The sequence below is a fragment of the Labrus bergylta genome, chromosome 18 (genome assembly GCF_963930695.1).
Source record: "Labrus bergylta chromosome 18, fLabBer1.1, whole genome shotgun sequence".
In the NCBI taxonomy this organism is placed as follows: Eukaryota; Metazoa; Chordata; class Actinopteri; order Labriformes; family Labridae; genus Labrus; species Labrus bergylta.
Genome location: NC_089212.1, coordinates 24833379 through 24847203, shown reverse-complemented (window position 1 = coordinate 24847203; position 13825 = coordinate 24833379). Strand labels below are relative to the sequence as shown.

General features: G+C 43.0%; 1 protein-coding gene across 2 annotated transcripts in view; it reads right to left on the bottom strand.

Moving 5' to 3' along the window:
- atrn (attractin) overlaps nt 1–13825 on the bottom strand; it is a 206820-nt gene that overhangs the window by 109540 nt on the left and 83455 nt on the right. For both annotated transcript variants that reach the window (XM_020643358.3, XM_065947750.1), the window contains exon 25: nt 11414–11475. In XM_020643358.3, the coding sequence (XP_020499014.2) occupies nt 11414–11475 (62 nt within the window). The remainder of the gene's footprint in view (nt 1–11413; nt 11476–13825) is intronic.

The window sequence follows — 13825 nt, the reverse complement described above, 5'->3', positions numbered from 1 at the left end:
CATCATCACAGGAAACAGAACTGATACAGAAACATAATTGTACGACCTCTTGGAGGTCTTGCATGGATTATGTATTTTCTCCTGTGGCTGCTTAATTACTGTCATGTTATTTCTATTTTTGTAACTTTTAGCGATGTTTGAATTTGGTTTTTTTTAGGGAGCCTTTTATAAAATCTGGCCAAGGACAACAGATGAAAATGAACATTTTGGCTAACTCTGACATATTTACCAAAATGTTTATTAATATGCAATGTCCCTGTAAAAAAAATAAAAATAATAATAATAATAATAAAAAAAATAAAAAATAAAATAAAATAAAATAACATAAAATAAAATAAAGTAGAAAAATAAAACCAGGTTTTAAGAAACCTGCTGAGGAAGGTGAGAGCGGATACAGAGGCTGAGGTGACAGCGGGAGGTGGAGGGAGGGACATTAACATCTGACACAAAAGACCCAGGATGATGACTCTGATTCACCTTTCTACTGAAACAAGGTGAACGGTTCAGAATGAGGTCGCCGCTGTCCGCTCTCTGCTGCTGCATGCCCGATGTGGCTTCAGTGATGGCGGCTCTCAGGGTCTGATTGTGTTTATGAACCTGTTGTGCTGCTCAGACAATTGACATCAGAAGTATAAATAAATAAAACCCTCGTCTCTTATCGTCTTCACATGCCGACAGCAAACTTTGATGCACATTTGAGTCGAAACTTGTCTTGTCTCTTGGATGTGAAATTTGAAGTCCCTGTGATGTCAGCGGGGTGATTCATTCATATCATCAAATCCCAGCTGCCAAACACACCCACCCAGACTTGGCCCAGGGCGGGCAGCCTGCTGGTGCCCCTCCTTTTTAATGCCTCCGCCCCAGCCAAATGATGTCTCCCCTCTGTTCAAACAGCCGGCAAAGCAATATAAACCGCTAATCACTTTAAGTACACAGCCGTGATAACACGCGGCAAAGTGAGCTGAATGATGATTTTTAAATGTGTTTCAAATGTTAATAATTCATCTCAAAGCAGACGACATTTTTCATGAGTGTGAAGGCTGACTCATGTGAGCTCTGTGTGCGGCTACGCTCATTAAAGCTGCAGATTTCAACAAAAGCTGTTTATGACAACCTGCATTTTTTAATAGATAAGCTGATTTTCCTTTAAACTTAACATAAAATAATCCCGTTAAAGCTCGGTTAGAGGAGCGCTTAATTCACAGGTCCCTCATGGACGGAGGTTGTAGTCTTTGAAGTGAGCAGCCCGGGGTTCAAATACGACCTGTGGCTGCTTTCCCGCAAGTCATTCCCAACTCTAAATATTACCGCGCCCACCTGTCAATCAGGTCAGCTACATTATACAGCTACTTATTGTGAATAACTCTTATCCTTCATCAAATCAAAACTGATGAGTCATCAAAACATTCACCCCCCCGTACAGTGTGTGTCCATCGAGACATGAGCTAATCACACCTATTTGTTTTTTTGAACCAGGCTGTAAACATGTTCATCTCTGCTGTAAAAACAGGCTTTTTAGAATGGGTGTGTATGTGACTTCCTGTGCTTTTGCAGCCAGCCTCTAGTGGACACTCCAGGAACTGCAGGATTTTGCACTTCCACATCAGCTTCATTTTTCAACACTGGAGGTTGTCTCTCTCTCTCTACCTCATATCTGACTCTGCCCACTGTCTCTGAAACCAGCAGTAAATGAATCACTCGGCAGAACGAGGCCCCAAACTCTCCAAATTTTCTGTGAAAGTCATTAAACTTAAAGGCTTTATATGTGATTTTTTGATCCAGCAGATGTCGCCCTTGAGCACCAGCATGAAACCAAAACAACTCGCGCTGCATTAATGTGTTAGCATGCTAATGCTAGCGATCTTTATTATGCTGGTATCTTCACACTGCATGTAAATTTACCTGAAATGAGCGTGATCTAGAAACACAGTTAAGCAGTGAGTACAGTATGTTATTCTTCTTTCCTCTAGTCCCTCAATTAAACAACTTTTATACACGAGGGGAGGAGTCAGCCGGCCGTCCGGGCGATGTAAACAAACTGAAGATAGGACTCTGAAAACTCTGAAAACATCACAGACAGTGGGACTCAGGTGTTACACCCATTGTAGACAGTCATGACTCACAGAGTTATTTTCAGAGGAGATACTTGATTTCTACATTTAAGTGTGAAAAATCACATATAAAGACTTTAAACTTAAAGAAAAACACAAATATATACTTTCTTAATAAGCTAAAACTATTTCCCAAAAATATCTGGGCACTGTTGTTGTACAGAAAACAGGAATGTCAAATTAGTGTGTGGGGACTATTTTAAGTAAATCTCACAGTGTTTGTGGAATAAATCTACCATAATGTAGCTTTCTTATTGTCTTTAAGGTACTTTATCCCTGAGCAGCTTTACGGCTCAGTGATGAGGCTTTACTGTGATTGTTTCTGGAAACACAGAAGTCATCATTATGATTAATTAGTTGCTTTGATTGATTTGCCGCTTCATCTCCCTCTCGTCCACAGACGACGACCACGGGGCGACTTAACGTGTCATTTCTGCACCTTTTATGAGCTCACCTTCAGCAGACGTCTGCATCCATTCAAAGGAGTAAAGCGACCTCGGACAGCAGATGTACAAACCTTTGTCGTGATAAAGCAGCATGTTCACACCACTCTCTCGCTCACTATTCAGACATTTTTTCATCGACAAACACGTCTGATAAAAAGGTTGCAAACACGGCTCGCGGCGTCCGACCTCTGGGCCTGTTAGCTGCAGATGAAGAAATTACCAGTTTGTTTTTGCTTGCTTTCCTCACTTCCGTCTCTCTCTTTTCATGCACTGATTCGCACGGCTGAACAACCAATCAGAGTGATTTCTCTCTCGCTGATGGGCTCCACTGCTGCTTCAACATGCTCAATTGGCTGAAAAGCTGCAAACAAGGGGCGAATTGCTGCCAAATGTACGGGACGGGGCGCGCAGCAGAGACCGGGGCCACAGATGCTCACTGACTGCTGGACAATGACCAGTGGGCCGGCTGTTGGGTCCGGTGTGTCAGGGTGCTTAAACTCTTCTCTCACACATGCTGATTGAAAAGTAGACTTCTCCTCGGCTAAAGCGAGTATACGAGGTGTGAAAGCGATTCCACAAAACAAACAGTCACCTTGGAGAAGTTTCAAGCCTCTTGAACCACGAGTGGCTGGACGGGGTGAGGACGTCCTTCTGGTCGTCACAGAGGTGCCAGGTCACCTTTTTCTCATCTCACTGATGATGACTGACTGTCTGTCCCTCTTCACCCTGCTCCTCCTCTCTCTCTCTTTTATTGTATTTAAGGAACATTTTTATTTTATAATATTACTTTATAAATTCACAAACAGGTACTTTATTTATTATATGTGTTTTCACTGTTAATAAAATAAATATCGATATATATCGAGTATCGACATTCAGCTAAACAACATCAAGATGTGAGTTTTGGTCCATATCACCCTGCCCTACTTTGACACAAGCATTCTTATGATATAGAGATTTTAACACTGAAACAGTCACCCAGGCGCGTCTCACCCGTGGGTGTTGCGACACCCATGCTTTCACTGAAATGTAATTTCATCCCCCTTTTCACTTTTTACCAATGGAGTCATCGATGAAAACCTATTGGTCAAGTAAGATTTATTAAGTGACACTCCTCCTGTCACTCATCACTGGCTGAGTCAGCGCTCAGAGCTAACAAATGGATACATGCTACATGTAGCATCCCCCTGAAAAATGTTTTTAAGATAAATCCACCTCACAATATTATATATATATACAATATATATTTGAAGACCGGAAATAAAGAGACTGAGGCGTAAAGAAAAGCAAAATAAAAGCATCACAAAGAGCAGTTTTGAATCTGGTTTTTAGAGTTAACTGTGTTACTCACAACGGATGTTTATAAAGTTAGTGTCTATTTATAATATTTTGTAACTTTGTCTTGTTGTATGATGTGTCAGCTAACATTAGTTATTGGACATTAAATGAAGCAGAATGCGTTGATTTGCTAGAGGGTGGTAATATACTCGCATTAGAACACCCGCACGTTTAAACTCGCTGCTCCACCCCTGCAGTCACCATTAGAGAAGACGCCTCCTCCCTCTCCTCCTGCATGCTCAACCAAAACCTTGCAACTAGAGGTTTTACACCTGGGCCTGTTTTCACTAACTGTGACATCTGCTGCAGGGAATATTTTACTCTGCTGTTGATAATTAAGTGTGAGAAGAAGAAAAAAGACAAAGCAACTGTCGGCTGTTAAGTGGTTAAAACGCTCGCTCGTTTGCTAATTCACACTGTGATGGTTAAACTCAGCCTCTGCAGGGGGTTTAGTCCTGATTGAGTACTTTATGATATCATGTCTGTGTTGTAGCCTCCAGGTGAACTTTGAGAACACATGGAAGCAGGACTGGTGCAGCTTCTTTCAACACATTTGTTCAACAAATGCATCGCTTCAGGGCGGCTTTTTAAGACGTCATTGTAACAACAGCGCAGACATTAATCAAAAACTAGAAACAAGAGTCAGACTTTGTAATGCACAACTCTGACAGCCTCAGGGGGGCGCACACCTCCCCCGCGGGACCACCAATGTACTAAAAAAAATATATGTAAGCTTTTCGTGCTGGATGAAAAGTGCCCACCAGAAAGCGGTTCGAGTTATTTTAATATTAGCAGTGGAGCAGCACAGATGTGCCTTGTGAGGTTCACTCTCAGGGGGGGAAGCAGAATTTTCTGGGACATCAGGCATCAGAGCCGGGGCCGACTATTAGAAGGTTAAGTCAACTTTTTTTTAAAAAGAAGTACACAGCACAGCGGCCCAGAGTGTGGTCAGTGTTCTAGAAGAGCGCTTCAGAAGCTGTTTTTTTATCTCTTCCGTCTACTTTGACGCATCCATCAAAAAATAAAGCAAAAGAAGAAGAAGAAAACTCAAAAGCCCCCACAACAAAGAAGACGGATCCCACTGCAGGTCAGAGAAGTTGAACGGTGTCTGAAAACTTGCAGCGGAACATGATGTCTTTCTTCTTTTTGTCCACACTGCAGTGAAGTGGTTAATTCAGCAGAAGAAGAAGAAGCTGCTGTAGCATCCACACGAATAGGACAATGAAGTGGTTGATGTATTTTATTTGCATTTTTCCCGCTCTTAAGATGCACAAAGATGTAACCTCTGTAGGTCCATTTGCACCTTCGCTGAGCCTGCACTGAACAGAAACAAGAAACTATTCAGAAGTCTTTAAGGACTCTTTTTCTTCTTCCTCATAACTTCTCGGACGAGAGAGGGAATGAAGCTACACGGAGTATAAAGTTTACCTTCAGAAAACAGCATCGATTATGTCGTTTACCTCCCTTTTACTGTTTTATTTTTTATTTTATTTTATCATGTCAATTATGAGAAGCTATTTAAAGGGATACTTCACCCGTTGAAACATGAATCTGTATTGACATCAGAGGACGTTAAGTTTCGATTCTGAGACTGAGTTCCCACTCACTGATCTGTGATTGGTCTGTCGCTTCAGTGGTCGAAAATATGAGGAACTAGCGTTGTAGTTTCACCCCGCTAACCGCAACAGCTTCCAGTGATGCAAAATGACGACTTTTCCATCACTGGAAGCTCCTTCTCAGACTCAGAAATACAAAGATTTCCCCTCTCAGGGGAAAATGAGGGCGGGATGCAAAGCTTAATACAATTAATGCAATTATTCAGATGTTATATTGTTGATGTCTTTTCTGTTGAAAAATACTAAAAAAATTTAGTGGCAAAAAAAAGAGGAAAATAGCATCGACTGCGTTAATATTTGCATGATAACTACGTCTGGGTGTTGCAGTTGTTAAAGGGGTCATATTCTTCTTTTTCTGGTTTTATCTGCTCTTCAGTGTGTTTTCCAAGTGTCCTGTGCATGTTTAGACACATCTATGTGCAAAAATTCAAAGTCCACGGAAACACGGCCTCTCCTACGTCCTCCTGTTAGCTGTAGCATTAGCTGCATGTAGAGAGAGTCAGAAGCGAGCCGGTGCATGGAGCAGCAGTTCATGAAAACAGACACTTTTTTATAACTTTAGTTATTGTGAACATACTTTAGTAGGTACTAGATTAAATATACGTATTTTTTTGCTCTTTCAGCTCCGTCCTGCAGTTTGGACTTCTGTAGACATTTTCTCATTCGGGTCACTTTTACTTCAAAGGGCTCTGGCAGCAGACAACTTTTTAAATTACAAACATGACAGCTTGAGTGGGCGAGAAAAAAAAAATAATAATAAAAATAAAAACAGCTGAAGAATACATTTTCATAACATTTCCAAAAATGTTTGGGAAATTTCCCCGCTCTCCAGGGAGCTTTTTTTTTTCTCCAGGGCCTTGGAAGAAAAAAAAAAAACATTCAATTTGCACAACTAGAGATGACATCCAATTTGTAAATCATGAAATATTTTTCCATTAATGTCTGCAGTCATTTCAGGACTGCAGCTTGAATTTTAAACAAGAAAGAAAAAAAAAAATCACGCTTGGAAGCAATGACTGGACGTAATGAGTGGAAGGTGAGAAGCTGCCGGACAGCTGGACATGAATATATGAATGCGATCGTATTGTTGCTAATGCTGATGTTTAATGCATCTGGAGGGGGGGGGGGATCTCTGCTGGTGCTGCAGATAACGGGTTGGCACCACCGTCATCTGTAAACACGACGAGAGAGAGAACCCAGAGCGAGATTAAGACGGAGAGAAAGTCGGAGTAGAGAAGAGCAAACAGTTTCCACGTTAATTAGCATCCTTCAACTCCCCCGCAACACAAACAATGCGGCGCCCGAAGACGCAAGGAGCAAACAGGGACGAGGCTGCGAGCTCGCTAACTTTAGGGGTCTGTGCTCATCCGTGCTGAATCTGTGGCAGGCGGCACACACATCAAAATAAAAAATAAAAAACAGACCGAGCTGTGGGATTATGAGCGAGTAGTGGAAGGAAGGGGAAGAGAGAGAGGATGGAGCGAGGGAGACGAGAGGGAAGGAATGGAGGAGACATGACAAGGGGAGAGGAGACAACAGAAGGGGGAGACTGAGGCCTGGAGATGAAAGGAGAGCGTGAGGATGAGGGAAGGAGGGAGGGAGGGAGGATGGGAGAGACAGGAAGAAGAGAAGGAAGAGAAGACAAGAGGAGAATAGAAGAGAGTCTGGGAAGTGCTGGGAAGATGATGAAAAAGAAAGTGAGAGAGTGAGCGACACAGGAAGTGAGAGAGAGGAGGAGGAAGGGGGGATGGGAGAGAAGTCTGGAAATTTGGGAAACAAGAGATGGATAGAAAGTTTGAAAGAGAGAGGGAGGAAGGGGGGGAGTGTTTGAATGATGAGTGAAGGAGAGAGAGGCATAGAGGGAAAGAAAAGAAATGTGGCCGAGAAATAAAAGGAAAAAAAAGAAGGAAAGGAGGGAAGGTGTTTCCAAAGAAAAAGATGGAGTGAGCGAAAGCGAGGAGTCGAGGAAAGGAGGGGAAAGAGGCATAGTAAGGGATGGAAGAGGAGAGGAAGGAGGAGTGAATGTTAAAAATAGAAAATGATGACTGAACGAGGGACAGAAAAGTAGATAAAATGGAGAGGGGAAAAAACAGAAAAAAAGAAGAGGTGAAGCAGGGACGATGAAAGGGAAGAGGAGGAAAGACGGACGGAGGGAAATTTAACAGACAGACAGAAAAGAAAGATGGATGAAAACACAGAGAGAAGGAATGAGGTGGGGTGTTTGGAGTGGAGGAGGGAGAGAAAAAGAAAGAATAAAGGTGAGAGGAGAAGGAAACAAGAGGTGAGCCAGAGAGGAAAGGAGAAGAGAAGAAAAGAAAAGAAAGGAGACCACAGTGAGGTGAGAGAGAGAAAGAGAGAGATAGAGTGAGAGAGGGGCGAGAGAGAGAGGGGGAGAGAAAGAGAAAGAGAGAGCGACAGAAAGAGAGAGAGAGAGAGAGACGTTGTATAGATTTCTGTTGTTCCTGCTTCCTGCTCACAGCGGGCGCAGGCTGCATGCGTCGACTGCTGACACACAAACATCCAAACGCTGACGCCTGTAGATACAAACATACAGCATGACGAGCGGCTGACTGCAGGGTCGGCATTTGTATGCAAGGAGGAGCGAGGTGTGTAACCGCCCATTGTCCTCCTGCAGCTTTGATGCTGAATACACACACACACACACACTCACACACACACACACACACACACACACACACACACACACACCTGAGCGTCCGCTGATTCGCTCAGTCACTGAACGCAACACTGTATTGTCAAAGAAGCGAGTTAGCGAAGAAAATATAAAGAGTGTCTTTCAAATCTGCTGGATCAATACAGCAACCACACACGCACGCACACACACGCACACACACACACACACACACATGCAGTCGAGCATGTATACAGAGCACACATGTCTCCACACAACTTTGGCCGCCCTCTTTATCTTTGAATCAATAACACATTACAGCGGATCCTGAAGAAGAAGTGGCACGCAGGCCCGAGGATTCATCACAGCTCAGCACAGGTGTGTGTGTGTGTGTGTGTGTGTGTGTGTGTGTGTGTGTGTGTGTGTGTGTGCAGCTCTGCCAGGTTAGCAGCGTCTCCATCACTACAACAGGAAAAAAAAAAAGCAGCGTGTAGCTCTGCCAGCAAGCCGTGAGGAACGTGCTTTAAATTCTCCTCACGGTCCAAAATGTTTCTCAGAGATATGAAGAGCCGTGTGACAGAGAGGGGAACCATGTGGAGCGTTTAGTGTGAAATATGCAAAAAAGGAAAAATGTGTTTTCTTCTCCTTTAGATAAAAATGGAAGATTTGACTCGCTGTTCAAATAGAAGCAGAAACAGAAAAAACTACGTGAGTGCAAAAATGCAAATATAAACAGCAGTTGATAATGTTGCTTTTTTTGCTCGGAGTCAGCGGTTTAACGTCTTATCTTCCTCTAGTGGGGACTTCCAGGTGTGTCGGTGACAGTGTGGGTGTGGCTACAGAGCACGCCGGTGACCACGGTTAAGGCGATCATGTGGAAAGTTAGAATGTTTGATGAACTGATTCACACATTTTCCTTACGACTATTTTTTAAACGTCAGCTTTAACACGAGGTCAGAAATGATTGCTTTCATTTTTTAAATTGTATTAATAGCGAGCAATTTTGTCCCTTTCAGCGCACCGTAGTTAGAAACATCAGAAACTTTCCCGCTGTGCTCCTTTGAATGGCTCATCCATTTGGATACTTTTGGATCCATATCAAGTTCCTTTAAATGTCTTAACACTCCATCCAACAGACTTTTTTTTCAAATTTCTTTCAAAATAAAAGCTTCTTTTTTTTTATCGAAACAGGAAGTAAAGTACCTTTAGCTTAAGAATCTATACCATTTGTCCTGTTCAGGGTCGTGGGGGGCTGGAGCCGCACTCAGCTGTCATCGGGCTAGAAGCAGCCCTGTGATTGGCTGACAGGCTGATATATAGAAACAGACAAACAGTCACACTCACATTCACACCTACAGGTCATTTAGAGTCAGCAGTTAACCTAATGAGCATGTCTTTGGACTGTGGGAGGAAACATGGAGAGAACCCACACATGCACAGGGAGAACATCTCCACACAGAGAGGATCCTGTCAGACGGGGTTTCAAACCAGGAACCTCGTCGCTGTGAGGCGACAGAGCTAACCACCACACCAGGGTGCAGCTCAGCTTAAGAAAGTAAAAAATACAAATGAAAGATAGACGAAAACTGTTTTTAAAAGAAAGAAAATGTCATTTCAAACATGCCATTAAAATGCGTATTAGGATCATTGAGCTAGTTGGAAGACAGAAAGGCGTGGATGAAAAGTAAAGGCTAAAACGAGAAAACTTTTTATCGACTACAACTGAACTGGAAATGTTTTGAGTTGAGTTGAGGTGAGCTGAAACTATGACGGGTAAAAATAAACTAAATGTGAAGTAGAAATAAAAAACCTGGTGTATAAGACGCACCTCGTTCTGAAGGTCTCTTAGAGAGAAAAACAGTTTAAACTGTTTTCCTGCGTGACGATTTACATTGTGTTCAGCGACGTCTACAGCGTGCAGTTTCTGTGCAGCTGTGTCGCTCTTTTAGTTCTGTCTGTTTTCACTTTGTGGAGTCTGCTCTCCTACTAGCTACAGATCGGTAGTCGAGCTCTCAGCCTGCAGGGAAAGTTGTGAGGCTCAGACCTGCTAGCTTGCGAGCCGCGCTGCCCGACTCCGCTGGTCATTCTTTAACTTTAATATAAGACTCTTTCAATCAAAAGAACACTCCACTATGTTTATTTACAGAACAATATACCACTGTTTCTGTAAATGTATGATTATGACCTCGTGAGGGAGAAAAGATGTGGAAAAAGTCACTCAGCCAGCCTGGTCTGTGTCGCCGTCTTTCCCAGCACAGCGTGCAGCTTTCAATACACAATGAACGGGGATGGGTTTTTATTCACGTCAGGTCGCAGTGATAGTGGCTGCTGCCCCCGCTGTAATGACGCCGCGTGTTTCAGTATTTCAGCTCAACTTTTAAGATGAAAAATTAGGCATTAAAAGTGCGTCTTATACACCGGATTTTACAGTAATATGCATTTTCTCAAGACTAAATCTGAAATAGTGCACCCTGCTCCTTTAAAAAAAAAATAGAGAAGTTTCATATTCTAACTGTAATATTGAAACAGCCCTGTGACAGTACTATCATGAACTATTTCCCTTTTATTCAATCTGTGGAGGTGCATTATGGGTACTAAAGATGTCAGCTTATGAATGAGAGATCACTGAAAGCTCGTGTGGGTCATGGTCGCTTGAATGAGCCCCAGCAGGATGATGCAGGACTCTGCAGCATGTCAGTGGATTCTTTCAGCGGATTGATTTGATTGGACGTTGAATCTCGTCTATAATCAGAGTTATGTACAAAGCAGCGGTCTGTTTTTGACAGTAACAGACGAGCATGGACAATTTGACCATCGCTACCATAGTTCATATGCACGTTTCATGTTTTATACTCCTCTGCTGATGTGTGGGACTGCAGAGATCAGCCATGAAGTCAGTGTGTCTCGTGTTTGTGTGTGTGCACGGTGTGTGTGTGTGTGTGTGTGTGTGTGTGTGTGTGTGTGTGTGGGGGGGGGGGGTTGTGTGGGTGTGTGCTGACTGCTAACCAGCTCTGATAAACCAGGCGAGCTGCAGCGCTTCTTCATAATGTAATGACTGGTGTGCAAGTACAACGCAGCAGCTTGGATGATCCATCACTGCATCACACACACACACACACACACACACACACACACACACACACACACACACACACTTAAGCACACAGGGATGTTGAACGTGACTGTTGCCGCTTTAACGCTAACATGTGTGTGGTTTGAAGTAACTGAACTGACAGAAGGGAGGAGGAGGGGGGGGTGGGGCGGGCTCACCTGAAGAATGTGACAAAGAACTGCACCAGATCCATGAAGTTACTGTGCTGCGAGAAGGCGATCTGGAATGAGAGAGAGAGAGAGAAATGAAACGACAGTCAGAGTCAGAAATGTGCTTCAATAAGGGAGATTTCAAAACGAGAGGTCAGCATTATGACATACTCATAAACATTCAAGCCTTGGAGGGGGAGTCGACCTTGTACATCCGACAAAAGATGCACAAATGAGCGGGGGAAGACAATGCCGCCCTGTGTGCTCGCAGAGACACACAATGCATACGATATGTGTGAGCTGCAGAGAGGACATGTTTATTTATGACACTACGTCCTCAAACTTGATGCATATTTTTGGTAATTTAAAAAAAGTTACAATTTAATCTCAAGCCTCAAGATGATGAGGGATTTTCATGGGATTTCTTTTCCCTTATGGTAATCCCAACAACTACTGGGAGGTTCCCCAGTCTGTCTGCTTATCTGCGTTCCAAAATTGCAACGCCTGTCAGAGCGACAGCACGTCAGCTAGCCGGGGGCCTCTCACATGCCCACAGCACAGTGCAGGAAAAAAACTCAGTCTTGGACATGTGGGCAGAAATATTCACCGTGTAATCATCACAAGAGCAATCACACTAACGACAAACACGTCTTAATCAAGGTTGCCAGGGGTAACATTGGCATTGTTGTGCTACCACCTCCTCTCCCTCATCATCCTCTACATTTATGTCTGAAAAACCTTCCCTTCAAAGTGCCTCACGATGCACATGTACACCTGCAGCTGCACAACACTGCCCCTCTCTGGCAACATCAGGGTACTGCAGTCCATGCCTGCAGCAGAATTTGCCCCCCTACACTTCCTTCTCTCCTCTCTCCTAGGTGACACCTTGGATCTAGAACTTATCACCTGCTCCTGCTTTATAATTATTCCTCAGCGAGGAGGGGATTTGCATACAATTCCAGTTGGAGAGAAAAAAGGAAGGAGGGAAGAAGACAAAAGATGGAAAAAACCCAGCGGATTACTCCATGAATACTGAATGTGTGATTGAGGATTTCAATGCATGCATAGAAGGAGTGGATGGGTCAGTGTGTGTATTAATCCACAGTGACTTTGCACACGAGCAACACAGGGTCTCTGCAGTGAGATGACAGCGGTGTGTGTGTGTGTGTGTGTGTGTGTTTTGTGGAAGGCCTGAGGTCTAATTTACTCATGTAGTCAGCACCATCTGGCTGGGCTAATGTGTTGCTGTTGATTACTGTTGAGTGCTGAATCCTCTGTGTGATCATTTTTTTCTCCAGACTGTTGAACACTGAAGAGAAGTTCGGGGGTGCCAACAACAGGCGCCGCAGAAAAACTTTTAAAAACACGTTGGCTGGAGTGGATTTAAGTTGGTAAAAACAACCAGGACTGCGCCCGTAGAAGTTGAAATCGAGAATGACCCCCCAAGTCAAAAAAAACATTTTGTCAGTCGGATCTCTGCAGGCTGTGGCCTTGTTAAAAAGCGCAATGCAGGAGCCAACACGATGACAGGCTGTAAACTCAAAACAAACCCCAGCTGCTTCCACTAGAATCAATACACTGAAAACAAAAGATCAACACATCTTCATGTAAACAGAAAAGCACCATTCAAAACAACACAACATTCTTTCCCACTGCCGTCCGACTCCTAAACAACTCACAGGAGTGTAACAATCACAAACTACCTCATGTTCAGTTTGCAAATATTACATTCATTTTTTGCAGTTTAAATTTTATATTTGCACTCTACTGCCTTCAAATAGCCTTATTTTTTGTATATTTGTATATATTATTATTGTTTTTATTATTATTATTATTTTTATATGTTTAATTTTAATATTTTATTGTTGGCATTCATTGTGGACAGCAAAGAAAGAATTTCATTGTACAGGGAAACATGTTTCCTACTGTGCACATGACAATAAACATTTGAATCTTTATTGCACAATATCTGCAAAAAAGAGACGAGTCAGACGACGTTCCCTGTGCCGGTCTGAGAACAGGCTGCTCATATGTCGGCTGCAGGGAAACGTTTTCAGTCCTCCCCATCACCTTCATGGCCGAACCAGCTTTGAACAGATTTGAAGTGAACAGAGAGATCATCGTACCGCGCTGACGTCCCACACCTGAGGAAACTCTCCCACACGGCCACAGGAACGTACTCAAATGTTAGTTGTGACTCTCAAACATGTGTTTTTTTTTACTGTTTGGTTTGAAACTTCCTCACTAAGAGAGACACATGTATCCTAAATGGAGATATTCCTGTTGAAGAAAAGTTTTAGAAAAATGTTCCCACAGACCGAGTCGATTGCTTTTATATGTAAATATAGTCCGTTTTTGAGATAAGATGAAAATACATTCATGAGGCTAGAAGACGGGAATGTTTCTCAGTATTAGATTCAG